The following is a 26703-nucleotide window of genomic DNA, read 5'->3' on the forward strand; positions in this document are numbered from 1 at the left end:
ATTCCCGTCCGCGCGCTCTCTTAATGGCCGTCGCAAAATCTAAGTTTACTCCCAACGGTGCTGGCAAGCAGACCAAGCCCACCTTGTCCACTGACGCCATTACCACCTCTGCCTCACCCACCAGCGAGTCCACTCCCACTTCTGCTATGTATGGGCATGGAAAGCCGGAGAAAGCCATATATGAGCGTGAGCAGGAACAAATCAAGACAGAGATTGATGCTCTCCAAGTCAAGCTGGTCTGTGACTATCATCTACGTTTACATATTTCACTCATGTTGTGACGTCACGTCGTATACAGTCTGCCGTGAAGGACAAGCTCGCCTCCGCTGGAAGAGGTGGACCTTCGAGTGACAGGCGTAACGCTCTGAGGGCCGAACTGGACAGCGTTCGTGGCCAGCAGTCCACCGGCAAGGCTAGTCGCGGTAAAATCTTGGACCAGCTCAAGAGCCTGCAGGACAATATCCAGAAGAAGGTGCGTCCAAATTACACTGATACTCCACATATACTCGTCCGAACTGACTGTACCCTAGATCAAGGATCTCAATACCGCAAAGGCCAAGATACCCTACAGGAGCGTCGCAGAAGTCGATGAGCGTATCAGGTACAAACTTGCATGAGACAGCGTGATTGCTTGCTTATGGCACAATGGCAGGCAATTAGAGAAGCAGGTCGAGTCGGGCAATTTGAAGCTTGTAGAGGAGAAGCGTGCCTTGGCAGAAATCAGCCAGTGTAAGCGGAGTCGCCGCGCAGTGGAAGGTTTCCAGGCAGAGCAGGATTCTATAGAGGCCGACCGCGCAGTGGCGGAGGAACTCCGGAGGGAGCTGGAAGATCCAGAGGCCAAGGCTGCGTCGGAGCGCTACGACGCGATCAGGGCCGAACTCGATGAGATCAAGAAGGAAGGCGACGAGGCGTACGCACACAGAAGCAAGCTACTGGATGAGCGCACCGCGCTGCAGGGCCAGTTGGACGTGTTGTACAACCAGAAGCGCGACTCCGCTCAGCGATTCCGCGAAGCAAACGACAAGTATTGGTACAAGGTAAACGAGGATCGCGCGAGGCGGGCAGAGCGGCAACGCGCACAGCGTGCTGCCGAGGAGGAGGCGAAGAAGAAGGAGCTCGCCGATCGTCTGCGCGAGGAAGCGGATGCTCCTGCTTTCCAATCAAATATCGAGGACTGCCAGACATTGATTGATTTCTTCTTTGGAAAGACCTCGGCCACACCGTCATCCCCTACTCCCGTGAAGACGGACTTGGAGGGCGTACCACAACTGGAATTGCGCACGGTAGAGGGGTCGACTGATGGTTTGGTGGTTCGGAAGAAGAAGGGTGAGGACGAGCAATTGTACTTCGTCAGCAGCAAGGGGAAGAAGTCGAAGAAGACCCATCATGGTGGACCCAAAGCCATCGCACTTTCGGAGGGCAACAGTAGCGACGCGTCTGGGAGCCAAAATCAGGTGCACGTCCCACTACCCACACTTTCTGCCCTTCTTTCGCTGTCAATATCGCCTCCGACGTCTCCAGCGGATCTGCTACGCGTCGTCGAAGATCTCAAGATCAAAAAGGCATGGTTCGAGGCCAATCAAGCGCGTGTAACGGCAGAAAACAAGGAGAAGGCGGAAGCGCAGATCAGGCGCCTCACTGGCAAGATTGATAGCAAAGGTGACGCCCCTTCACCAGCTGTGGAAGTTACATCCTCAAATGGAGGTGGAGAACGACCACCAGAACCTGCGCCTACTCCGGCTACTGCTCCCCCGCCGTCAATCGCTGTGCCAAGTGAGGATGTCGCGGAGGAGCTGGAGATCGTTGAGGAGCAACCGAACGGGGAAGTCAAGGGAGAAGCCCAAGAGTGACGGATATTATGTAACTGCACATCCCTACTCAATCTTACAACCCTCGGTCACCTTGGAAAGCACCTGCAACAATGAGAACGGAGTTGGACTTATTATTCGGGATCGATGAGATACACATGAGTGGATACTCGTCCGATAGGTATGTGAATAATGACAAGCAGGTCGGACAGTGTCAATAATACAGCAGCAAGGAACCAATAATAATTAATGCAACCAGAGTGAAAGCAAAAAAGACAGGACTAGCGATTGTAGTAGTAAGGATATAAGATAGCGACCACGGGAATCCAGTTAGGAATAGTTCACCTCATCAACCCTCAGATTTCACCAGTTCTGGCTCCTCCTCAGGAGTCGGCTCGCTGCTGGAGGGCGGGGGCGTACCAGACGCGCCAACACCCAAGTCCTGCGGAGTGAATGCACCCACATCGAAGGATCCGGATCCAGTCACATATTCAGGGAAGGAGAGACCCGACGAATGAACTGGCATAGAGTCGTCATGAGTCGACGAGGTATCCATGTACGACAGAGATCCAAATGCGTCCGAGCCGAAGGCACTGGAGGCGGGATCGAGGGAGCCAAAGGTATCCTGTTGCAACGCAGCAAGCATACTTGACGTTGTTGGAGTATTTGCCATGGGTGGACGCACGTCGAGGCTGTTGCTGTAGTCTTCCGAAAGGAAGAACTGTTGTTGCATCACAGGTTCAACGGACGCCGCCACGGAGTTTGTTGACAGAGCCACACTCCTCAGGACGTTAAGAGCAATCCAGTCACTGTAACAACTCATCAACGACAGAACAAAGAGGAAAGTGTGTAACATACTCCAAGAACAGCTTCAATATTTGGAACGCTCCGAAAGCTGGATCACTGCGGATTGTCTGAAGTAGAAAGGTCTCAATCGCTGAGCGCGCAGCCGACGTGTCAAATGCTCTTACCAGGTCCCTCATAACCTGACTGGTCACATATCCCCAGCGAATCAGAACGCTCCTCGAACTCATGGTTGGGCGATCTTCAGGACCATTGTTACGTCCACCCATAAGCCTGTCACAGCACTTGTCCGCCCACGCCATGACATCCCGAATAGGATCGGCACTCTTCAACAGGCCGTCCAGGACAGTTACGAACTCCATCTCCAAGAGCTGTACCAAATCTTCATGTCGACAATTACAAACCAACGCCGATTGATTGCGGACGGACTCGAAGTCAATCTTCTGCCATGACCGGCGCATCTCAAGGAGTTGCTTTTGGTTCGTTAACACCGTGTTCAACGCTTGGGCAACTTGGTATATGTCGAGGAAACGCACTGCAAAAAAGTTAATAGCGGGATAAGAAGTTCAATGGTTAAGAACTTACAGACGAGATGTCCGAATCGAGCACCCAGCTCTACCTTCGGCTCAACGAACGTGCTACCATATCCCTCGAGGGCAACCAAGAGTATCTTCTCCATTTTATCCGCAAGTTGGCGCAGACCTGCTAGCGACGCTGGTGGGATCGGCGACAGCGTCTGCGAGCGAAGTATTTCTAATATTTCCTAATTTTCCTTCGTCAGAAGACTTCATAGACGAGGAAAAGAAAAACCTACATCATATACGATAGCGTCCGCCTTCGCCATTAAGCCTGCAACAGCTGGAGCATGCACCACCTCACGGTGACTGCCGTTAAGGTTGGACCAAAATGTTCGGAGATTCAGCTCGAATTGGTCAAAACGGAAAGACCGGATGCTCTCCAGCAATGCGTCCAAATGGTCCTCGAACCACCTCCAGACCTCACGAGCAGCAATGCCTTGGGGAATCGTCGAATTGGCTCCAATCGCCTCCTCGATGGACGGGAAATGAGGCATCTGCCTCACGGAGATGGGTTGATTCAGAGCTATCAAGGGGACAGCACCGCCTACAGCCGAAGAAGGCTGCACGGTAATAGTGCCCTCGGGCTGTGATGCATGCCGTCGGATGGGCGCTTGCGTCGGAAAGTTGCTGCCAGGTAAACGCGCTTGCGCCTGTTGTAGCAGACTTGTGGCGGTCGGAGTCTTTTCATCTGTGAAAATATTCGGATTTTTTGCCCCATTAGAGAGGTTTAAGGAATTCCTCTTGGAATTCCCCGAACTGGGGCCTTCCGACTCATCTTCCTCCTCCTCATCCGAACCGCCTCGAGACGCCTCCGCCTGCTCGCTCGCCATGCGTGCGGCGTTCACAGACTGCTGCGCCGCATTATTGTTCGACTTGCGGATATAATCCTGCAGGAACTCGGCTTCTGCCGAAGTCGCAGGACGAATGCCGCAATCTAAAGAACGCGGCGGCTATCAATACAACAGACAGGATCATGATCCGGAGAAATGACAAACAGTGGTATTTACTGTTCCCTCTAACACCCAGCCGTCTCGTCTTGATTGTTGGAAAGCACAACCGAATCGCCTTACCCAGCGTTGCGGTGTTGATGTGTGGAATGCCATACTGATCGCAGACTCGGCGATATGAAAAGTACAGCCCTTGACGTGGGACATTCCCATCGGGATATGGGGAATAGTTCGCAGTCAACCTAGACCGACGTATCAGAGTCCCAAACACAAACGGTGGCCAACGTGGCGGACGTACCAAGCCTGAACGAAGATCTGTTTCGCTCTATCGGACGCACTCGTCGTAGTGGCGGCGCGCACGTTAGCTGCGAGCTTCTCCAAAGCGTGATCGGGGCTCAGCGTCATGCGACCAAAGGCACCAGCGGCGTGCATTGTTTCTTGAACATGGGCCATGGTCTGTTGGCCACCAAACATAGGATGATAATCAGGAGGGGCTGCGCCCAGGTACATGGAAATGTCCTCAGTCTCGCTAGAAGATGAATGGACACTCTCAGTGTCTCGTGGGTATGGGGACGCAGCGACACGGGCACGGATGTGCGTCGGGCGGAGAGGGCCCTTGAGGGAAGGGTTAGAGACGTTGTGATTGGGAGGGGAATCGCCAGGCGATGCCAGATCGGAGGAGCTGAGCGAGTACACGGAGGAGTGGGATGTGTCGGAGGTGTTGCGTGTGTGATCACCTGCAAACGAGTTGGTGGTATGGAAAGAAGCGCGATAAAGGTCTTCGGACGAGTGCATACCGGCCGATGCGCGCAAAACACCGCCCTGGGAAGACTGGGGGCGCGAGCTGGGCGAGTGGGACGAGCTCGAGGAGACCGAGGCGGAGCGGGAGTGGGGTTGACCGGGGAGGAAATCGAAGGGGACATTGGTGGCCATCATCTGAAGATTGACTGCGGCCATGACGATAAGCAGTTGGATGGTGGTGGTAGAGACAGTAAGCAGCTGCTAGCAGACGAAAGTCGGACCAGCCGTTATGAAGTTGGATGAAAGAAAGTGAGGGAGAGTTTAGCGAGCGACCTGAGCAGAAAGATGGGAGATGCGGTCGCCGCCAGGCCGAGAACAAGGGTAAAAAGTGAATAGAACAAGGGGGAGAAAGGGACGGGTACCCCAAGGCTACGTGTACGGACGAAAGAAATAATAAGAGCTTTAGGCCCGGATTGAGAGAAAGGTTGGATCTGCGAGAAATGGGATTATTGTGAGACGTCGTCGGTGGTCAAGGCAACAACCTCGCGTTCGTGGCGCCGGGACCAAATGATCTCCTTCTCTCAGGCGCCTATTCGAATTCACAGCCACCTCTCAACAAATACATTCCATCCGATGCTATCTTACACACCCCTACCAAACGCTCACGCCTTCACTGATCCCATAAACATGTACCGCCTAAACCGCCTTCGAAGCTTCTTCTCCCCCTGCTCTCCCAGCCGCTGTGCTAGCTCCGTCCACGACGGTATCGTCAAGTCCGCCAGCTCATACGGTGCAAACTTCGACTCCGTCCGGTTGGGGTCCCGCAGCGACTTGGGCAGATGCCGCAGAGGGATCGGGTAATAAGGCTTCAGTCCTGCCTTCTTTTCTGGCGGGTGCAACTGCGCTATCTGGTATGTCAAGTACTCCAGTTTATACTTGGGTGGCCGCTTCGCAGTCCCAAACTCCAGGTCTGGCAAATAATACTGTTCCAACTACTCAGAGTCGTCCGTAGACGTTACAATAATTGACGCTTACCTGCGCGAAGCCCAAGGGTGACCATAGGTTATTGCTGCGTGAAGGAGAGTGTGGATTGGAATGCCATGGCTGAGTGAGCTGACATCTCCAAGTATTCCGATGCATGGAGTCGTTGCACGATGCAGCTCTACCTGCAAGACTTATGCTATTTGATGCCTGCAGAGTTCCTTCCTCCTCGTCCTGGGCTTTTGGAACGTACTGGCTGCCGGTGATGTTGTACGTGAAGATCCGAAAAGACGGCAAATACGGGTTTGGGACTACAGACGGCGAGACATTGACCACTCCGTAGTCATCATAGCTGATATTCTTAGTACCCTTGGGTAAATCAGCAAAGGTCCTGATGAGTGTGTCGTACAGCTCCTTCTTGCGTCCGAGGGTGTCAATCTCGTCGGGGTCATCGGTCAACGATGGAACAGACGTTGAACTGATGGTTTCAGCGTCCATGAAGAAGAACTGGTCGAACATTGTCAGATATAGTTGCATATGGTTGATGGTATCACATACGTGATCCGCATTCATGTGCTGGAATGGTGTCCAAGAACCATCAGAACAACATCGCACACTACTGAATCGTTCGTAGATTCACTCACCCCGTACAGATGTCCCAGAATGGTGTCCTGGTACCTCAAAGATAACTCTGCGTACCTGACATACTAGCGAAAGTTCAATAGCACGAAGCATACCAGGAAGGAAGGACTCACGCAGTCGGGAAAGAAGTTGTTGGATGAAGGAGGCACATGACCTGTCAACCAAACCTTCGACGCAAAACAATCAGAACAAGGTCATACCTGATTCTGGCAAGAACAGACCTGCATGCCCCTCCGTCGGAAAATGTCGAGCTGTACTTCGAGCCAGTCGAACTGAAGGTTCCCGGGGTCCTCTGGATCCGTATATTCACATCCACCCACAGCTATCCACATGACGTGGCGGTTAACTCTCCCCGGAACAATTGCACGTCCAAAAACACTCTCACCTTTGTTCGAATCGTAAAAGTACATAGTGTTCAGGCTTATCACCGCGAGAGAGTCTGGAATAACCTCGACAGAATAATACCCGCCTCTTTGGAACACTTGATAGGACTCGAATGGCATGAAAGATCTCCATATGCTAAGTGGAAAGGCATATATGTCAGAGGTAGATACGTCAAAAAAAAGATCATACGAGGAGAATTCAAAGGTAATGCTGTTCGGACCTATGTAATCGCTCCTTAATATTTGAACTGCCGGTGCATATGACGCTTCCTCCTACCTGGCATCATGATGTTCTGCGTACGGCACGTAAATGGTCGGGCCGATCAATCACAACAAAAAGCTGCTCACATGTGCTACGCAGATTTGACAGAGAATGTTAACAATGTCTCGGCAGAGATAAACCGAAGGACTCACGCCAGACGTCATTGTTCCCTACAGAACAAGAGGCACGCGTATTCTCTTTAACAAATGATGCAGGCGAAAGAGGTAATGCGAGACATACCAATACTTGGGACTACAGGAATACCCTTGCTCGTAAATACTTCCTCCATCCGCTTCGTAATGGCTCTGTTGAGTCCGTAAATCTCCGCGGTTGTTCGGGGAATTTTGCGGTCATTATCGTGTCTGTGTACCGATGAGCTCCGACGAAATTAAGAGAATATCCATACATACCTTGCGCTATCCCCAGTCCCTGTACAAGCGAGAGTCAGTGACCGCGTAGAGCTCCACAACAGCAGAACCGGAATGAATACCCACAAACAACAAAGTCAATCTCTGAGCTCCATTCCTTGTCCAGGAAGTCAAGCGTGTAGTTCGTCAACGTAAACGGCGCATCGCAATTACTGAAAAAATCTGTTCAACACCTGCATTCTGATGATATTATAGTCGACTGACCTAAACGGCATGCCAAAGTAGCCAGACCGTCTCTTGGCTTTCCTTGGTTTCTTTCGGTGACAAGAAGACTTCTCCGAGGCGTCTACTTGAAAATGACCATCCGGATGCATGTCAGTGATATGCAGAAACCGCCCCTGCAGCTTCCGCCGTTGGCCTGAAACCAAGTAAGACTACAATTAATTGGCGCTAACGATCAAACAAAAGATAGACATACGCGTTGCAGGGACTTGCAGCGGGACTTGTACGGGCGCCGCGAAGCCATCGGGAAGGCAGGTCAAGAGCAGCAAAGACAACAACTTAAACTCCAACATCAGGACGAGGAGGAAACTCAGTGAAAGACAGAGTGTAGCGAGTGGACAGGTTAAAGTCAGATGAACATCATCGGCGTCGTGTGACAGACGCACACAGCGCGAAAGCGTCGCACGTTCGTCGAGTGATCAATGTCAGAAGGAATGTTGCCAGACGCTGCCTTGCCTTGATGTGTGCACTTCAGCCATACAAGCTCGGCGTTCCCCGGGACCCCACCAGCCATTCATACTTCATTTCAAAAAAATGAACGCCCATACACTGCGAGATAATCGCTTAAGCATGTACAATTGCAACGGCATTTACAGTAGAGATGAAGCCCTCAGATCCCGAGAGACGTACGAGTAGGTAGGTATACACATTAATATTACAAAGCTCAATAATTACTGAGTGCGTGGACGTGGTGATACAGAAGCAGCGACGGCGAAGAACACAGCATGCAAACTGAACAAGAGCGAGGACAAGACTAGAGCACGACTGGAGGCCTCCGGACAGCTACTTGATCTTGATAGACCTCGTCGCAGCAGTCGTGTTCATATCGGAGCCAATGGTGTTGTTGTGACCCGAGGAGTGAAGCTCAAGGAGAGCAGACGCGTTGTCATTCTCGTCGAGAACCTTGCTGATAGACTTCTCAACAAGAAAACACGCCTAAAAGAAAAGTCAGACCGTATGTGCGCGATAGCACTTAATTCCGGAACTTACGCGGCTGTAGCCGCCACGCTCAAGCGGCGAACGTGCCTTCGCAATGGTGTTGTGTATGGTATCATAGGCGTATCTCCTCCTGCGCACAGCAGTGAGTATTAACGCGAACAATGGAGATGAAGGACAACGTACAACACACTCTCCAGCTCACTCCTCGAACGTGGCACCAGGTAGAGGTCTGTGCCGTTGAGATAACGCTGGAACGCTTCGTACGTGGCGCATCCAGCGATCAATGTTTCGTCCAGCGATGGATGGGCGGTATCCCAGCTAAACCAATTCTCCCTGCAAATAGTGAGTAGAGGAATACGCGTGAGCGCGTTGAACGTACGTTAGGTAGGTGTGGGCGAGTGCCTCGGGGCTCTGGGGGGAGAGGAAGCGATCCATTATGCAGAGGGAAGGTGCTTGTGGCGGAGGGAGAGGTGAACAAAGATGATGATATAGACGGACGCGAGTATTATATAGCGCGCGGTGAGTCAAAGCGCGAGGCTTGGGGCAATTGGGGGATGGTTGCTTCGGTCTACCTGAGAATAATTACGCCAAGATAACTTATACGGCGGAGACAGCGCCAAGCTTAAGGTGGATCTAATCTAGAAAGTGGACAAACGTGAGCGATTCAGCAGCAGGAAAGTGACGAGAAGATGACTCGATTTATAACTTGTGGCCGCTTCGCACGTTCGTGCCATCTCCTCGGATACGCTCGGCCGGCGTCGGCGAGGGAATTTATTGTCGATTTTCCACCGTCTTACTCAGGCGCCCCTCTCCCTGACTCAGTAGACTCTCACCCTCTGATGCTCATGTGGTGCGGCCCGTATAAAGTTTGAATTTGAGTGTACTACTAGCTTGGATGAGATAAGTAGCTCCGTCGTTCCTCAGGGAGAGCGCTGACCCCGACGGCGTGCTCCGGTCGATCGGCGCTTCGGCATTCCACGGAGTGGCCGCCCAGCCGTGGGTTAATGGTGAGACTACTCCGTCGAATGAACTGCACACTGGACGAAGTACTTCCAAGCGAGAGACATGGACGAGGTACGTCGCAAGTGCGGATACATCCGCATGACACTCCAATGTCTGGAAATGTCACCATACTATTTTCATCTTCTGTACCCCTACAGTCGCCCGCTGATCGCGCCGAGATGGGACCACTTTATCAACCTCCGTCTCCAGAATCTTCTCGCGCACTTCGCTTCTTGCGTCATACAAACGCCAAGCATTCGTTGTCCCTCTCATCGTATCTTGATCTATACAACTGGTCAATCGACAAGATCGATGACTTTTGGAGTGAAGTCTGGGACGAAACCGCTGTCGTTGGCGACAAGGGGGCTCATGTTGTTGACACAACTGCTCCACCGCCTGCAAACCCACTCTGGTTTACTGAGGCCAAACTCAATTATGCCGAGAACTTGCTCAAGTGTCGCTCCCCAGACAAGACTGCTTTGATAGAAGCTAGTATGTTTTCGGTTCTATTATCCTGACAGTCCGGGCGTCGATAAATCCTCTAGTCGAACCCGATCCGAACAATCCTTCTCCTCCCCATCGTCGTGTGACATACCTGGAGCTCTATTCTCTTGTTGCTGATCTGGTTTCTGCATTGCTCGCGTCTGGGTTGAAAGCTGGAGACCGCGTTGCGTCATATTCATCCAACTGCATTGTGGGTTTCATCATTGTGTTCACTTAGGCCATGTATTTCCCCCCCCCCTTCTCGCGCTTTGTTCGTCTTACCCTCTCCGCAATCTGAATGTAATGCATTTTCTCACTGCGGTATCGCCGATCACCAGGAGAATGTGGCTGCTTGCTTAGCAGCTGCGGCAATAGGTCGGTCTGAGTGGCGGGCGTTGTCCTTACTTCCCGTGGTGACGCATGTATAGGATGTATATGGGTCAGTGCTGCAGCCGATTTTGGACCTGAAGGGGTGTTAGAGAGGTGAGACTGGATATCGCCTGCTGTAGAGGATAGCCTGAATAACTGGTGACGCAGATTTGAACAAGTGCGACCAAGTCTTATTTTCTCCGTGGATGCCGTTGTGTGCGTCGAGATAATCCGCATATTCTTTTTGCTTAACTCCCTCATACGTGCGCTCAGCTACAACGCAAAAGTACATCCACACTTACCCAAGCTCAAGTCGCTGCTCGTGGGCTTACAAGATCGCGCTGCCTTACGACCAAAGGTCGTCGTGATCCCGCATATGTCTACGTCGATAGACCGCAGTGACTGGCACGACGGCTGGATTAGCTGGGATGAGTTCGTCGCTGAGGGTAAGGAGAAGAAACTAGGTCGTACACCGGAAGGTGAGATTGAATGGTGCCGCCTGGACTTCAACTGGCCTCTGTGGATTCTCTTCAGTTCTGGCACGACGGGTATGACCTTCAGTTCTAAATGTAGACACTCACGCGTTGATCGTCCTTCGTGATTCGCTAGGTCGCCCAAAGTGAGACAAAGTTCTGCATGAATTGCTACGCCGACATGCTGAGAGTGCGCTTTTAGACCGATCGTTCACCGAGCTGGTGGCATGCTGTTACAGGCAAAAAAAGAATTTGTCATCTGCGCTGACCTCCAGCCTGAAGATGTGTTCTTTTATTATACCACAACGTGAGTGGCAAATTTCCCAGTTCTTCGAGAGGCATTAATTACCAGATGGCAGGGGCTGGATGATGTGGAATTTCCTCATAGCTGGTCTGAGTGTCGGATGCACGCTGGTCTTATACGACGGCAGCCCGCTGTACAACCCTGCTTACTTGTGGCACCTCGTGGACGAACTCGAGATCTCGATCTTCGGCACTAGCGCAAAGTATATAGACCAGCTTTCTGTAAGGAATGGTAAAATGAAGGAGATCTCACAGGGAGCTAACGGCCTGGCTTTCATAGAAAGTCTATAAGCCTGCGGACTACCACCAGCTCTCCACCCTGCGCCACATATATTCGACTGGCTCTCCGCTAGCGCCGCCTCTATTTGACTTTGTCTACAAACATATTCGTCCCGACGTTTTACTGGGTTCTATCACGGGTATGAAACGTCTGTTTCAAAGGCATCTTTTTCCAACTCAATCATGCATTTATATACAGGCGGGACGGACATTTGCTCTCTATTCGCCGGGATGTGCACTGCGCTTCCGGTGTTCCGTGGCGAAATTCAATGTCGACTATTGGGTATGGCCGTGGAAGTGTTCACGCCTTCCGGGACCATTGCTGCGCCAGATGAAGCTGGTGAACTCGTTTGCCTAAAGCCGTTCCCTTGCATGCCCGTGGGCTTCTGGCCGCTGCCTGGTTTCGGAAGCGAGGAGGCTGTCGAAGCTGCCAAGATGCGTTATCAGCAGGCCTACTTCTCAGAGTTTAAGGATGTTTGGTGTAAGTGTTCCTGTCCTTCACCTCGCCTTGCGCGCTGATCGTTCGTGTGCCGCCGATACACACAGTCCACGGCGACCACGTTATCCTCACGCGATCCAGGGCAGGTAACGGAGGGGGTTTGATCATGCTAGGTAGGAGTGATGGCGTGCTGTACGTATTCCCCCTCCTGCTGCTGTCGTCATTTTCACGCATAAGTGGCGCATCAGTAACCCTGGAGGCGTTCGCTTTGGGTCAGCTGAGGTTTACGACGTGATTGATTTGTGCTTCGCGCCTGCAACATCGCACGGTGCTCACGCCATCGTCGACTCTCTGGTCATTGGGCAAGGCATTGCGAAGGGTGCAGACGAGCGCGTGATCTTGTTCATTAAGCTTCTGGAGGGGCAGGTACTAAGCGCAGAACTGGAGAAGAGAATCAAGGCCGAGATACGAGTCAGAAGGAGCGCCAGACATGTACCAGCACGGGTAAGTGACAACCTCGTGGCACGGAAAACGCTGCCCGTTCATGTTCTGCCGTGGAGATTCTTCAGGTCCAGGATATACCGTACACTGTGAATTTAAAGCGCGTGGAGGTTCCTGTGAAGAAGGTAATGTGACATTTGTTATTCTATGGCTGTGCGCAACGTGCCCACTGAAAGTCACGGTTTCAGATAATCAACGGGGCTCCTATCTCGAGCATAAACCCAGCGACTCTCAAAAACCCGGGTTGTCTGGCGGAATACGAAGCGTTGGGTATTGCTTTGAGAGCTGAAGTTTAACCTATGAGTGGAGTGAGAGAGAGAGAGAAGAGATGGTATCTGACTGTGGTGGCATGGTTCACGGAGGCAGAACAATTGTAGCTAGCTGCAGCCAATGAGAAACGAGCCGAAGCAGAAGTTCCGTTTCCGAGGAATATTTCGGCAATACAATGGTAGATCTAGGCCTGAGATTCAAAGCACCGTTTGCTTGTGGCTGCCTAAACCGGATAACCATGTTGCCAATCTTCCACCACGAGGCCGGAAACAAATTCACTTCTATCAAGTCCACCTGGCTTTTGTCGCCCTAGCCGAGGCTGCGGCTCGTCCATAGCGCGCATACAATGGAAATTTTCCATCTGTTAGTCCTTTTAACCTCCCAGGCTCACCCTATTCTTTGCGCGTCCCCCACCATCCTCCCTTCGGACCAGCAATCTCTCGCTCTTCCGCCTTACGAACGGAAACGCGACTCCGGCAACGAAGCCACGCGATCTTTACGGCCTCGTTGTTTCATTGTCTGATCTCGCGTTATGAGTCCCTCAAATACCAGACACCAGCATGCCCGTCAAGAGCAATCACGATCTCGTACTACCACTAGACGGCGACCCTTCTTTGCATCAATCTTTCGATTTCCTCGCATGCCTTCAGTCTTCAATGTCATCAGGACCTGCGTATACGGTGAGTGGACTGGTGGCCTTCCTGACTCACGTTTGCTTAAGGTGCCACAGTGGCCGTCCTGCTGTGGAGTGTGATTTGCTTGGCTATTGCTGGTCATTTTCAGAGTATTCTGGTATCTTCTGATCTCAGTGAGTGCTCATGTCGCTCTGTGTGTTCGCGTAACTCAGATCTGTTCAGCTCGTTTTGTTCCGTTCGCTATCTTCGTATGTAGCGCGAGCCTGCTCATCATCCTGGCACTGTAAGTTGGAGTTTATTTAACATAAGCTGACTACTGAATTGTGGGTGAAAGGCTCGGATTCGGTCTCTGGAAGGAGCGGAATCCCATATCCACCAGGATTGAGTTGGGTTGTCTGGCGCTCGCAGGAGTGCTTTGGACTGGTGAGTTGTGGACCTCTCATGCCACCCTCTCGTATTGCAAACTTAGAGCATAATCTAGCACTCGGAGCCTTCGTTGCTTCCTCCGATTCGGAAGAAGCAGATGTAGAATGTTATTCGGCTCAGAATGAGCTCGTGGCCGTCCCGGGGTGTGAGTATATGCTACTCATTCTTGGTCTGATCACATCGCTAATATCTTGTAGTTAACACGGAAACGTTCCACGCACAATATCATGTCCTGGAAGCATTTTCTTTCTTTAACATGATTCTTAGTATGTCCCATGATTTACATGTTGTCGATGCACCTGCTAAGAGCACTGTAGTTTGGGGCTTCCTCCTATTCTTATTGGTTCTTGCACTACGTCAACATAGCATGGGCGAGAAAGGTGTATGGGTTTCGTCTGTGACGGCGTTCCCTTGGTTCGGACGTGGCAAGCAGTCCCGCGGCTTACCTCCACCGGTGATTTCGCGCTCCAAGTCGCGGTCAAGAGGCACTCGCGCGGCGACTTCTCGTATACCAGAGAGGAAGCAGTCTGAGAAGAGAGCCCCAGAGAAGAAGGCTCCGATCCAGCTGGAACTCGAGAAGAAGCACCCGTACCCCGAGCAACCTGCGCGCCGCATTCACTTGGGACACCATGAGCCCTCGCGTAACGAGTCGCCCACGTACGTCTACTGGATACCTCACCAGACGCCGGACCAGGCGCATGTGCGGGATCACCGTAGCAGAGACAGGTATCAGAAGGACACATTGCCCCGGCGGTGATGTGCGATGAGATTATTATGATTAGAGAAGAGCATCTGCGATGTATTATGGGATGTACGACAGCCAATGTAGTATTAGTTATTTACAATGGCAATACAATGTGAATGTAACGATATTTTGGGGGGCCTGCAGATCGCACGGGTCGGGCTCATTGTCGTTGAGAGACTCGGGCCGCCGCCATCATCTCCGCCACGCGCCCCGACACGTGTAGGGCGCGTTTGTTCATTCAAGTCAGGTGACAAGAGTCTGGATTGACGTCAGGCGCAAGTCGCGCCTCGCGTTGCCCCAGACGCAGCTCCCCCGTTTGTTTTTCACCTGTCTCTCCATACGATCTCACGCGCACGACCCATCCACGACCCCCCACCCCTCCCCCGCCTGATACCCTCCCTCATCGGCGGACGAAAGTCGCATTCTAATCCTTTGCACAGTCTAGAATCGATATCCACACAGTTCGTACCCACTGATCGTTGTTCATATCCGCGCTTCCGCTCACTGATGACCGGTTGAGAACAGATGACTCAGCTGTTCAAGGACATGCGCCTCTATGGCTTCAGTAAGTGTGCGCGTTTTCGACTTTGGGATCCACGCTGAAGGCTTGATCCAGTCACTATTATTCTTCTTGCTGCAACAGTGCTCGGCCTTTCAGCGTATCTAGGAAGTATCTTGCTACCGAACTACCAGCGTGAGTAATGACAAGAAAAACGCCTACAAGCGGCTTGATTCTGACCACGCAACAGATGATTTCGGCATTTTCGCCATCTTTGTACCATCATTCACGATATTAATATTTCTGCTCATGTTCGTGTCGTCGAAGTGTATGATGATAAGGCACTGATCATTCTCGCAGTATAACATGGTCCTCGCCGCGTACCGAGGCTTTTTGCCTATTTATTCTCGGAGCTCTATGGTTAGGTTAGTTCACACGATTTTCGCTGATTATCATATGCTGACCGTTTGTGGGTAGCAATGGGAGCATGGACGACGTATGCATCGCCCAAGTTAGTTCGCCAATGAGTCTGACCCGACCGTGACTCTAGAGACATTACGGGCAACGTTCAGTGCGATGCTCTCGGCAACCAGCGTACCTCCACGTCGAAAGGAACTAGTGGGTATCTCCGTGTACATGGGCCGAGCTGGATCTAACGGCCGTCTTTCTGTTAGTGTCTGCTAAGTCCTATTGCTATGAGATGAAGGTCATCGAAGCTTTCTCGTGGATGATATTCTGCCTATGTATGTTATCCTCTACTTTCGGATTCCTGGACACATAATCCTCTCTCTCCTTCGCAGATGCTATCTTCCTGTGGATCCTGATCTCCCTCACGACCCGTGCCCGGGTCCTTGGTCGCCCCTTTGCGTGGGCGGAGCCCATCTTCGAGCTGCCGTGGTTCGGCGAGCTTCCCGGCTGGCCAGCAGGCGGATACGGCAATATTCCCTTGGGCGGCTATGGCTATCCCATGGCCCCGTACCCGCCGCAGATGGTCAACGGCGGCTACGTCGTTCAGCAGAACCCTGGGCACTCGGTCGTGATCCAACAAGGAGCGGGGCAGATGCCGACGATTACACAGATACCCGGAGCGGTGGGCTCTGTTTGAACTCGCCCCAGAATCGCGACTGATGGCATGAATTGTTTCGATGGCACGATTCCCATCCATCTTGGTAAATTCTACATGCAGTAAAATACCACGTTTCCATATACACGCCTCGAAGATCAGGAAGATGATGGTTAGCGATCGAGCAACCCAGAAACCGACTGCCGGATTGAATGCGGGGGCATGTGTCATGCAAGACGGACGTAGTAGTTGTACATACAATATGTAATGTAGAGAGCGTATGCACTGCAATGCGCATGCGTGTATCTCAAGGCTGTCGAAAGAGATAATCAAGCATGGTGCGGGTGCCTCGAGGCATTTCACGAGCTGAGCGAGAAACGCATGCATCTGCCATTGAAGCTGCACCGCTGCAGGCCCACTGCGGGGAGGATCTGTCTTATACATCTCTCGCACGTTAGGGAAGCTGCTGTGCGTACGACTACTCCACCCGACTATTGACTATGCCCTTGTTTCAAGATCGTAGAGTCCGCTCAATCGCTGCGGGTATGCGACGGCATCGCCATTGCAGAGAATTGATCATGCTGAATCGGCCTAATCGCAGCGGCGCTGGTAGCTTTCGCAGCATATGCAACAACAATGTTTATCCCGCAGACAATTCGTAAGTTATCGCGATCAAAGATGAGACCCATAGTGCTGACAAGATGTAGATGCCCTTAGTATGATGCAGAGTTCCGTGGCCATGCTAGCACTGGCTTCATTAGCAGTCCTGTGAGCACCCACAGCAGGAATAACGGCGCAAAACATGTCTGACATACACATTGGATTTGCACAGCGTCGTGTCTCATCATAGAAGAAACGGGCAGTTCCTCACCGAGTCGCAAGAAGAGATGATCCTCATCGGGGCGTTCGGGCTGTTCTCGTTCGGTGCGTGCGTTCCCGGAGCTTCGACGAGTCGCAAGCGTGATTTTGAGACACCCGCCGCGCACACAGCCGTTCTGATAGCTCTGCGCGCCTTTAGGCAGCGCACCATGGACCCGGGCCAGGCGAGCGAGACGAGCCTCGCGGGTGCGATGCGGGAAGGGCGGGCGAAATCCGCGATGGAACCAGGGTTCACGCGCGGGCGGAGACCGTACTACTGTTCGAGCGATGCTGCGTACTGCGTGGTGGAGGAGTGGACGTACTTCTGAACGATACTAGCAGGGAGGGCCTCCGTTTAGGCTAAAGGCGCAACTGCGATAATACTCTTTGCTATCTCACGCAGGACGGATCATACCTGCACGTGAGGCGGCGACAGCGTGTGGTGAGCTTGACATGAACATGAAGGCGAAACTTGAATTAGAGGGTGAGTTGGTGATGCCTAGCAAAACGTCGCATCGTGCTACCTGCCGAAGCTAGTCCGGAAGAGACACAAGTGCTCGCCGCGACGATCCCTGAGTCCTTGGACTCCTTGCACAAGCCTCGTGTCCTTTTGGGGGGGAGTGATCCAGCCTATCTTATAAATTACAGGTAAACCGATCGCACGTGGAGGACGCAGCCAGAGTCGTCCACTGAAGACGTTTCGGGCGTGCCTATTCAATCCTATCTGAGGATCAACCACGGTCAGCTGCAAAGTCCTTCATGAAACTGTGATAAGCTGTATGAGAACAGACGGAGATGAGCAAGGACTGAAGCTTGACTCGAGAGAAAAGACCGTGACAGAGCAGCACAAGAGCAGCACAAACGATTCTAGGCAAGGTGCGGGGATATCCGGTCCCTGAACTAGACATCGGTCACTGCCAGTGGCTGCACGCGATTCCTACCTTCCACGTCGTCGTCGCACTCATTCACCCCCTTTCTCGTACACCCAGGCAGCCTAACATCATGATGAGTAGCGTCCTATTGAAGTTGTTGGCCAGATATTGACAATCCGACCGGCGTATCTACAGCTTACCCAGCAAACGCCGCATCGAGACGGATGTCATGAAACTGTACGTGTCGCTCTCTTCCTGCGATAAGATGGTCGGAATATGTGTGACCAACATGCTAATTACGGCGTTCTCCTAGGCTGATGTCCGACTATGAGGTCAATCTGGTCAACGATAATATGCAAGAGTTCTATGTGCGCTTCTACGGACCAGCAGAGAGTGAGCCTTTCCACCTTCTTGCACTCAGAATGCTCACTTATACTGCATGTCATCCGTACTACAAATCTTCGTGCGGTCAGCTCCATTCGCTGGAGGTGTATGGAAGATACACGTAGAGCTGCCCGACCAGTACCCCTTCAAATCCCCGAGTATCGGCTTTATGAATAAGATATTCCACCCGAATATCGACGAACTGTATGCCAGCGATCCCATCTTTCTCTGATATACCGACTGACGTCTCCCGGTGCAGGAGTGGCTCTGTGTGTCTAGACGTTATCAATCAGACTTGGTCACCAATGTTCGGTGAGCTGGCAGATGTGCCCGGTCCTTTTGTGATGCACGAATTCACCTTTCGTAATTGACTAGACATGATCAACATCTTTGAGGTGTTCCTGCCACAGTTACTCCGCTATCCTAACCCAAACGACCCCCTTAACGGTGAAGCGGCTGCACTACTGATGCGCCACCCGAAGGAGTACGACGCCAAGGTCAAGGGTATGGTCATTTATCCAATCTAGGTAGATTCCCCGGTTTCTCATGCTCCTGCAGAGTATGTTCACCGCTTCGCGACGAAAGAAGCCGCGGACGCCGCCGTAGACAAGGAAGATGAAGACGGTGAAGATGATCAGATGAGTGATATTGGCAGCATCAGCGAGGACGAAGGGGCGGCAGAACCCATGGATCTCTAGGCAGCATCTGCACAATGATACCACCGCAACCTTCCCTTCAACATTTTCAATACCGTCCAATTCGCCAATTTCGTTGCACACATCACCATCGTTGTTCACTGCACTAGCTCGCCCCTCTGATTGCGCTCACGCTACCTTGTATACATGTAATGACACGAACCTCCACCTCTGTTGTAGATTGCCATTCACCGTTCACTATGTACCGTCATCCTCTCCTGTCCCCCTGCTTCCACTGCGATCGCCCGTCCATCACCATGTACTCTATCTGTAGGTATTCCTCTGTACCTTTTGACAATGGAAGCTGAGTCTGCTTGCGAGAGAGTTAGCGTGATGATCGCATGTCGTGGATACGCGTGCGTGCATTCCTAGCAGTGCGGCGGTATGGCGTGGATATTGAGCGGACGACTAGCTGGCACCCTGGGCTGGGACGGACTGCACCAACTCGCCAACCTTCTTCTGGACTTCTGTCGCGGTCTAAATCCCGCATGAGCTACAATATATAATGTCGACAACGTGGGGTACTCACCTTGATGAGCGTGTCAATCTGCACCTTCACGTTGTCCATAGTGGCGAGCTGGACCTTGCTCTCCTTCAAGAGCTCCTCCTTCTGCTTGACGAGTTCTTTCTGTTTCTGATCCAGTCTGCAATGGAATACGCATATTCGCGACGTGCAGACGGCTTCACGGACATGGCTTACCTCTGGCGCTCGGCTAGTTCGAAACTGAGGCGATTCAGCATCAGTTCGTGCTCGTCATTCAGGACCCTTTCCGTTTTGGCATGCTCGGGAGCGAGTCGGATAAACTCCTCGACGGAGTACAGTGGGATATCCTGGTATACAGAACTTCCAATGTGACCAAGGTTAGCGTGCGCCACGGCGTGGATGAGCGGGCTACTCACGCGAACTGCTGACACTTCTCGATCTCGCGCTCGAGGTGTCTTTTCTCATAGAGCAGGTTCTGCAGCCCTAGGTAAGTCTGGTCCATGTCGTGTCTGGCATCGGCGGTGGCCTGCTTGTGAGTGCGCGTGGCGGCATTGGCGGCGCGGTTGAGAGCTTTCAGACGGGCGAAAAGCGCGCCTGCACGGTTGTGGACCGCGGTGTGGTCATAGTTGAGGTAGCCGGAGGAGACGAGGGAGTTGAGAGCGTCGACGACGGCCTCGGGCGCGGGGGGCAGGATAGTGTCGTCGGGGAAAGCGTCGGGCATGGCGGAGAGAAGTCGGCAGAGATGGGAAGTGGCTGAGGATTACGGGATCTGCTTATGCGATCGGGCACGAGACGTTGCATCATCATCCTTGCTCGTTCAGCAGCCGCCAGTCCGCATCTCACTCTCACAGTCACGGCAAGTATTTCCTGCAACCGTCTTTTACCTTCAACTCTCGTTCATCCCCATCTCTCTTACTCACATCAGATGGCCCGTGCTCGCGCAATGTCGGGGACAATCCCCTCCATGGAGACCAGCCATGAGCAGCTCCAGGACAACACAACCATCATCGGTACGCCCAACGCGCGTTCTTGATCTGCACCGTCATGACACATCCATATCGCAATCTCAGTTCTGGGTGCCTCTGGCGATCTCGCAAAGAAGAAAGTGGGTCCTTGTCCATCGCCAGCGAGATGCCATTTAATTCACTGTGCTCTCTTAGACCTATCCCGCCTTGTTCGGGCTTTATCGCAACGGCTTCCTCCCCAAAGGCGTAAAGATCGTCGGATATGCGCGCACCAAAATGGACAATACGGAGTATATTAAGCGCATCACTTCATACATCAAGGTGCCCGCCGACCACGCGGCGCACTCTGCCAAGCTTGAGGAGTTCAAGCAGTTATCCTCCTATATCTCCGGTGGTTACGAAGACTCGCCGTCGTTCCAAAACCTCAACAAGTACCTGGAACACATCGAGTCAGGCTACCAGGGTAACGAACGCAACCGCCTCTTCTACCTTGCACTTCCTCCTAGTGTTTTCATCCCCGTCGGCAAGCATCTCAAGGAGGAATGCTACATCAAGAGTGGAAAGAATCGCATTATTGTGGAGAAGCCGTTTGGAAAAGATCTCGATTCTTCTCGCGTTCTGCTGGGCTCACTCAAGGAGCACTGGACGGAAGACGAGACCTTCCGCATCGATCACTATCTCGGCAAGGAGATGGTCAAGAACCTTCTTGTCCTCCGTTTCGCCAACGTAGCGTTGAACGCTGCTTGGGACAAAAACTCGATTAGCAATGTTCAGATCACGTTCAAGGAACCGTTTGGCACGGAGGGTCGTGGCGGATACTTCGACGAGTTTGGTATCATTCGTGATATTCTCCAGAACCGTGAGTACTCTTGATCAGACGAAGTGGGAACATCGGTGCTTATTTCGCGAAATCCCAGACTTGTTACAGGTCCTCAGTATCCTCACAATGGAACGGCCTGTTTCCTTCGCCGCAGAGGACATCCGCGACGAGAAGGTGCTGAGATATATGTTCTCATATTCTCTCACACGCCCGTTCTCACACGTCGCCTCAGGTGAAAGTCTTGCGCGCAATTCCTCCGGTTGAGCGCAACGACACCCTGCTTGGTCAGTACGTTGCGGCTAACGGCAAGCCGGGGTACCTCGATGACGACACCGTGCCGCATAACTCCATTTGCCCCACCTACGCCGCGACCACTGTCTGGATTAACAATCCACGATGGGAGGGTGTTCCTTTCATCCTGAAGGCCGGGAAAGGTATGATCCATATCTATAGGGGGACGTGTCATTCTGATCCTCCTATCCCCAGCGCTCAACGAGGCCAAGGTTGAGATAAGGATCCAATTCAAGGACGTCACTCAAGGTATCTTCAAGGATATCTCCCGCAACGAGCTTGTCATTCGCATTCAGCCCTCTGAGGCGGTCTATCTCAAGCTCAATACAAAGACGCCCGGCTTGCAGACACGTGCGATCCCGATCGAGATGGATCTCACATATAAGCGGCGATTCACCGAGGTGAACATTCCGGAGGCGTACGAGTCGCTCATCCTGGACGCGCTCAAGGGTGACCACTCCAATTTCGTTCGTGATGACGAGCTCGACGTCGCGTGGAAGGTGCGTGTTCGTCCGCTTGGCTATGGCTCCTGTGTGTGCTGCAGCATCAGACCAATTCGCACCTCTGTTTACAGATCTTCACCCCCATTCTGCACTGGATAGATGGCAAGAACGGGCCCGGTCCCAAGCCGCTGGGGTACCCATACGGTTCACGGGGACCCAAGGAGCTCGAAGCGTTCATTGCCAAGTATGGCTACAGGCGGTCAACTCTGGAGTAGTGAGTCTGCCGCCCGTGCTGCAACATATGCGCAACCGCTGACTAACCCCGCTCCCCACTCTTTGTTACTACACCCAAACTTCTTTCACCGTATGACGTGCGAGTAGCGAATGGCCTGTGACGAACCTGGCGGCGCTGTGATGCGCTCTCGGGTGGATAGCTGTGGTTTACTTGCTCCCGTGCTCTGGTTACATTTCTTGGAGGGGAACAGTTTGCATCAACGAAGAGTATTTAGAAACATTGTTGTACGCCGAAGTGCTCTGTAAAACAAGTAACGCATCTGCATCAATTCGAAAGTCTTGAGAATACGTGGTCGGGAGTCCCGTTCTTGGCTGAGCACTATCGAGGCGTTAATCTGAAGGTTGCGTTATCACCAATGAATACCAGTCCCAAAATGTCCAACGGCCTCACCACTGCTCTGGCAAGCGGCGAGAGCCCTCGGGGAACATTCTTCTGGATATCAGCCCTGCGGCGGAGCGCTGAAGATACACGTCCGCACTTGCTCCATCGGATCCTCTAGCAAATGACCGGTAGGCAACGTCAGGCTTCATCAAGATCAGCACCTTCTGGCGCGGCTTGGGCCGGCACCTTCTCTTGCACCGCAAGGCTTCTTACGTTGCTCGAGACTAGGTTATAGGCGGGAGGTAAGTTAAAGGGTAACCGGTACCTGGTAGAGTAAGTACTCGCATTTGGGACAGGTAAGCCCCGGGACACGGTCGTCGAGCATGCTCTCCGTACGGCATCGTCAGACGGGCGAGGTACCTTCCCATATTCTACCTGGAAACTGTATCAGTATCGGTATCAATCACCGAGGGTTCGTTCGAATTCGCGACGTCTACTTCTCCGGAGCTGGCGCGCCCTCGCACGCGGCGGCGCCTTCTGCCTTCCCCGCAGTCGCGGTCCCAAAAACGGTATGCGCGCGCACGTCATCTTTTGGACGGCAGGCACACCGGACGCGCTCTGCTGCAGCAAGAAATTAAGGAGAACAGGTCTGCACTCCCGGGCACGGCTCCGTGCGCCGCACGACACAACCGCACGGGTAGCACGCCCAGGATGCAGTCTTAACAGAGGCGTGAGACGCGACCGAGTCTGAGTCGCTTGACGTTCTCGCCCATATGATATGCTCTTCCGTGACAGCTGAAGAGGCATGATAGAATCAAGCACCACAGTAGCCATGCGGTATTCTCCACCGTGGACAACACGGAGGCGCACCATTGGCCCCACTGGCGAAGGAAGATCAAACTCTACGAACATGCAGTGGGCACGCACCTCATAGTGATATCAGTATTCACTTCGCTTACGCATCCTCGAAGCGCGACGGTATATAAGTGCCCTCCCCCGGCGGGTTCGCGGACCTGCAGAGGGTACTTCAGTCCTCCAGAGGAGCTCTCTCCATACACTGAACAACTGGTGTCACCCGTTGTCCCGCATACCGCATACCGCATACCGCATATCGCATATCACAGCTAGCCGCGTCCGCCTTCTATTCCAAGGCCAGGCACACCTTCCGGCCATGGTAGCATACTGGGACTCCTACCCCAATTTCGACCACAACGCGCGCGCTCCCCTGCGCACGGAGTTCGAGCGGCTCGCCACGCAGCGCGGGTGGCGGGCGGGCTCGCGGCGCTACCGCAACGAGTGGGCACAGTGCTGCGTCACAGAGTTCGGGCGACACTACGGGCACCACGACCGGCTGGACGGGTGGCAGGCGCTGTGCGTCGAGGTGGGGATCCGGGACGTCCCGACGTCCATAACGGCGTGCAAGAAGGTGCGCTCGCGCGTGCGGTGCGGACGCGGATCGTAGTGCTGACCTAGACCTGACTGCGCTGCGCCCACGGCGTCTTGCTGGCGGCTGCAGATCCTGAACAGGACGTGGGTCAACCTCGTGGACCTCATCGACTGCCGCAGGACGGGGCAGCGCGTGCAGCGGCACCGATCGCGCGACGCCCTACGGCAGTACAGCGTCGACAACGACAAGATATTCCCGAAGAAGGAGGCGAAGCGGAACGGGTTCTTGAAGGTGCTGTTGATCCAGATGTTTTGATGCTGGGTGGTTCGCGATGACATCCATAGACTGCGCCGCTGGACGTCGACTGTCGATATCGCTGTGTCTTGCCTATTCTCTGCATTGACAAATGTATAAATTGATTGTGCACCGACGAACGCCCTTAGCTTTAAGAGCGGTCGCGTACAGCAGCTCCAAGTAAAGCCAAGCAGAACGGACGAATATTGAATATTAATATCGAACGAGCAAACTATCCGTGCGTTCCGCCCACGGATCTCTCGCGAGACTGCATGCGGCCGCCTTCTCCGGGACACGTCCAGAAGGTGGCGGCGACATGGCGGCAGGGAAGCGCGACGCGGGGGCAGGATCGCCTGCGAGCGAACTTTCCGTGTCGCGGTCGGCGTGGAACCGGGAACCCGTCACGCACAGGCCGGGCGGGGGCGCGGGTAAGTATGGAGATGCGAGTGGCGCACCGCTCGAAGCTTGCGCAGCCATCCTGACTGGATGTGCACGCGAGAGGTTGGCGAACGCGAGGGGGGGGGGGGGGGGTATCGGATGAACACCCTGGACGCGGAAGAGGTGCAAAGCTGCCAGATGGAAAAATGCTGGATGTGGCGCAGCGAAAGGGGATAAGGGTACAGGGAGGTGGTGCTGGGTGCAGGACGGCGGTGCTAGGCGTGGGGCGGCGGCTGCGGCTGCGGGACCGTGCAGAGTCTAGTACTTGTTGAGTGCGGTAGAGCAGCAGCTATACAGGGCCACGTAGAGAGTAAAATCGATCTCACCCTACCTGGCACGATCTCGCACTAGCTCCGGCTTCTCGATATCCTTCTATATTATTCCAAAAATCTCGGGGGAGATAGAGCCATATCGAGAGGCTCGAGATTGCGCGATCTCGCTCGATATGGCCCGAGGGTGTTTTGGCCTTGAAGGGGCCTCGAGAACGGTGCGCAGATATCGATGGCACCCGTTGGGCATATTAACATAATAATAATAATGGAGGTCAGCTGGCAGCCCGGGTCAGCCAGGCATGCGTACCCAGACGGAGCCGCACATCGGAACGGGGGCACGCGCGCGCGCGGAGAGAGATCGCGAACGACAGGATCGGGCTTCGTGTCGGCGTGCATCGTGAATATTTGAATATTCGTATCGATGCATAATATTTTAATCTCGAGACATCGCGTCCCAGCGCCGTCCGATCCTGTCCGGCGTCCGTGGTCCTCTCGCGAGATATATACAGTACCGTGTCACAGCGTTAATATTCTCCGGGAGATTCGTCCGCGGCGAGACGCCAACGCGCGGGCGGACTGCGACATGGCGGCCTGGCAGATCGTGGCGCACGCCATAAGTACGCCGTCGATGACGCCTGTAAGTGGTATTGAGGGTCAGTCCACCACGAGCGACGGCCCCGGGATCGGATGGCGCAAGTAGCGAGAAATGGTGGGCGGACAGCAGGTTGTGCTCTGTGCGTTGACAAATGAATTGGCTAACTGTACGAACACCAAAAGCGAGTACTCACCTGTACAACAAGGGAATGACGCGCCGGCGCGCATCGCACGGACACCCTGGCGCATGTGGATCAAAAAACCACCGTCCGATCTCTCATGAGACTGCATGTCGTCGTCTTCTCCGGGACACGTCTGGGGTGAGACAGCGACAGGCAAGCTCACGGTAGTCGTGCGCGCAAACTGTGTGGCGGGCAGACAGAATACGGCAGACAGAGCGCGCGCACGGCGCAAACGGGACGTGACCCGGTAAAGAATGCGCAACGACCGCCTGCATCGCTCATCGAGCTTTCAAATTTCAAGCACAAGTCAGGGGGTGCGCACGCAGCATGATTGAAAACGGAGAGACGAGGTGCACATCGGCACCTGTTGAAAATGTCAATCTGGTGCGAGCTGGCCGGGGGCGGTCGGGCATAAGAGCGAGACAGACCCACCGAACAGCGCCGCGCGACGTCCTGCAGCGGAACCGCATGCGCAGATAGATGCTCGCACTGTAGCGAAATGGCCTTGGGTTCAGTCACGCGTCACACCCGGTGAACCTAAAGGACGTTTCGCTACGGTATGCAAGAACGACGATCGCGGTAGCAGATCGGGACGGCGGCGGCGCGGGTGCAAGATCGCGTTTCTTGCCAGCATTCAATATTCAATATTCAGTCACGGTTCACTCACAAGATTGCACGAGTCCGCGTTCTCCCGGATATGTCCAGGCCATCGGAGGTGGCGACGCGCAGGCTCACTGCGCGAGGTGGGACATTGAAGAGACCTGTATAGAATATTGAGACTCGGTCCAGAGCGAGGCAGAGTCGGATGGGGCAAGCGCAGGGGGGGTATAGAGGGCTGAGCGGCGAGTACCGCGCGGGCGCCGGGCCCATCGGATCGCAGCCTAAG

The 26703-nt window shown here is 53.5% G+C and overlaps 13 protein-coding genes across 13 annotated transcripts; 8 read left to right on the forward strand and 5 right to left on the reverse strand.

Moving 5' to 3' along the window:
* Window positions 1-23: 23 nt before the first annotated feature.
* Window positions 24-1850, forward strand: SCP_0206510 (Uncharacterized protein; the record flags this gene model as incomplete). The annotated part of the gene is made up of 4 exons (XM_027754563.1): window positions 24-236; window positions 299-472; window positions 531-601; window positions 653-1850. The coding sequence occupies 4 exons, from the start codon at window positions 24-26 to the stop codon at window positions 1848-1850; spliced, it is 1656 nt and encodes a 551-aa protein (XP_027610364.1).
* A 307-nt stretch (window positions 1851-2157) lies between these two features.
* Window positions 2158-5094, reverse strand: SCP_0206520 (hypothetical protein; the record flags this gene model as incomplete). The annotated part of the gene is made up of 8 exons (XM_027754564.1): window positions 2158-2617; window positions 2667-2722; window positions 2780-3147; window positions 3198-3375; window positions 3427-4124; window positions 4186-4379; window positions 4436-4874; window positions 4935-5094. 8 exons carry the CDS (start codon window positions 5092-5094, stop codon window positions 2158-2160), a joined length of 2553 nt encoding a protein of 850 aa, XP_027610365.1.
* Window positions 5095-5540: 446 nt separating this feature from the next.
* On the reverse strand, window positions 5541-8089 carry SCP_0206530 (Endopolyphosphatase; the record flags this gene model as incomplete). The annotated part of the gene is made up of 16 exons (XM_027754565.1): window positions 5541-5861; window positions 5914-6366; window positions 6418-6435; window positions 6504-6566; window positions 6615-6668; window positions 6723-6823; window positions 6887-7020; window positions 7075-7105; window positions 7162-7177; window positions 7233-7237; window positions 7299-7316; window positions 7387-7508; window positions 7557-7575; window positions 7641-7726; window positions 7779-7932; window positions 7993-8089. The coding sequence occupies 16 exons, from the start codon at window positions 8087-8089 to the stop codon at window positions 5541-5543; spliced, it is 1692 nt and encodes a 563-aa protein (XP_027610366.1).
* Window positions 8090-8579: 490 nt separating this feature from the next.
* SCP_0206540 (hypothetical protein) lies at window positions 8580-9170 on the reverse strand (the record flags this gene model as incomplete). The annotated part of the gene is made up of 4 exons (XM_027754566.1): window positions 8580-8732; window positions 8787-8865; window positions 8919-9068; window positions 9115-9170. The coding sequence occupies 4 exons, from the start codon at window positions 9168-9170 to the stop codon at window positions 8580-8582; spliced, it is 438 nt and encodes a 145-aa protein (XP_027610367.1).
* A 630-nt stretch (window positions 9171-9800) lies between these two features.
* Window positions 9801-12880, forward strand: SCP_0206550 (Malonamoyl-CoA synthetase vrtB; the record flags this gene model as incomplete). The annotated part of the gene is made up of 16 exons (XM_027754567.1): window positions 9801-9809; window positions 9896-10229; window positions 10283-10431; window positions 10559-10595; window positions 10649-10703; window positions 10758-10805; window positions 10863-11137; window positions 11199-11208; window positions 11265-11369; window positions 11422-11587; window positions 11646-11784; window positions 11844-12125; window positions 12191-12275; window positions 12332-12587; window positions 12653-12709; window positions 12773-12880. The coding sequence occupies 16 exons, from the start codon at window positions 9801-9803 to the stop codon at window positions 12878-12880; spliced, it is 2115 nt and encodes a 704-aa protein (XP_027610368.1).
* A 614-nt stretch (window positions 12881-13494) lies between these two features.
* Window positions 13495-14672, forward strand: SCP_0206560 (hypothetical protein; the record flags this gene model as incomplete). Its single annotated transcript, XM_027754568.1, has 7 exons — window positions 13495-13534; window positions 13585-13662; window positions 13712-13772; window positions 13824-13912; window positions 13971-14060; window positions 14113-14181; window positions 14233-14672. 7 exons carry the CDS (start codon window positions 13495-13497, stop codon window positions 14670-14672), a joined length of 867 nt encoding a protein of 288 aa, XP_027610369.1.
* A 534-nt stretch (window positions 14673-15206) lies between these two features.
* Window positions 15207-16348, forward strand: SCP_0206570 (hypothetical protein; the record flags this gene model as incomplete). The annotated part of the gene is made up of 9 exons (XM_027754569.1): window positions 15207-15225; window positions 15277-15354; window positions 15410-15470; window positions 15520-15584; window positions 15637-15655; window positions 15710-15777; window positions 15834-15902; window positions 15960-16249; window positions 16346-16348. 9 exons carry the CDS (start codon window positions 15207-15209, stop codon window positions 16346-16348), a joined length of 672 nt encoding a protein of 223 aa, XP_027610370.1.
* Window positions 16349-16858: 510 nt separating this feature from the next.
* SCP_0206580 (hypothetical protein) lies at window positions 16859-17409 on the forward strand (the record flags this gene model as incomplete). The annotated part of the gene is made up of 3 exons (XM_027754570.1): window positions 16859-16880; window positions 16930-16990; window positions 17055-17409. The coding sequence occupies 3 exons, from the start codon at window positions 16859-16861 to the stop codon at window positions 17407-17409; spliced, it is 438 nt and encodes a 145-aa protein (XP_027610371.1).
* A 772-nt stretch (window positions 17410-18181) lies between these two features.
* Window positions 18182-19034, forward strand: SCP_0206590 (Ubiquitin-conjugating enzyme E2 8; the record flags this gene model as incomplete). The annotated part of the gene is made up of 6 exons (XM_027754571.1): window positions 18182-18189; window positions 18266-18345; window positions 18426-18540; window positions 18596-18648; window positions 18712-18840; window positions 18895-19034. 6 exons carry the CDS (start codon window positions 18182-18184, stop codon window positions 19032-19034), a joined length of 525 nt encoding a protein of 174 aa, XP_027610372.1.
* A 405-nt stretch (window positions 19035-19439) lies between these two features.
* SCP_0206600 (Uncharacterized THOC5 family) lies at window positions 19440-20236 on the reverse strand (the record flags this gene model as incomplete). Its single annotated transcript, XM_027754572.1, has 4 exons — window positions 19440-19508; window positions 19561-19675; window positions 19732-19875; window positions 19932-20236. 4 exons carry the CDS (start codon window positions 20234-20236, stop codon window positions 19440-19442), a joined length of 633 nt encoding a protein of 210 aa, XP_027610373.1.
* Window positions 20237-20458: 222 nt separating this feature from the next.
* On the forward strand, window positions 20459-22449 carry SCP_0206610 (Glucose-6-phosphate 1-dehydrogenase; the record flags this gene model as incomplete). Its single annotated transcript, XM_027754573.1, has 8 exons — window positions 20459-20525; window positions 20586-20620; window positions 20676-21339; window positions 21398-21474; window positions 21533-21734; window positions 21787-22091; window positions 22166-22308; window positions 22416-22449. 8 exons carry the CDS (start codon window positions 20459-20461, stop codon window positions 22447-22449), a joined length of 1527 nt encoding a protein of 508 aa, XP_027610374.1.
* Window positions 22450-23821: 1372 nt separating this feature from the next.
* Window positions 23822-24352, forward strand: SCP_0206620 (hypothetical protein; the record flags this gene model as incomplete). The annotated part of the gene is made up of 2 exons (XM_027754574.1): window positions 23822-24076; window positions 24167-24352. 2 exons carry the CDS (start codon window positions 23822-23824, stop codon window positions 24350-24352), a joined length of 441 nt encoding a protein of 146 aa, XP_027610375.1.
* A 192-nt stretch (window positions 24353-24544) lies between these two features.
* On the reverse strand, window positions 24545-24808 carry SCP_0206630 (hypothetical protein; the record flags this gene model as incomplete). Its single annotated transcript, XM_027754575.1, has 1 exon — window positions 24545-24808. One exon carries the CDS (start codon window positions 24806-24808, stop codon window positions 24545-24547), a length of 264 nt encoding a protein of 87 aa, XP_027610376.1.
* Between the last annotated feature and the right edge of the window lie 1895 nt (window positions 24809-26703).

This window comes from Sparassis crispa, assembly GCF_003851025.1.
Source record: "Sparassis crispa DNA, contig_000001F, whole genome shotgun sequence".
NCBI classification, from domain to species: domain Eukaryota; kingdom Fungi; phylum Basidiomycota; class Agaricomycetes; order Polyporales; family Sparassidaceae; genus Sparassis; species Sparassis crispa.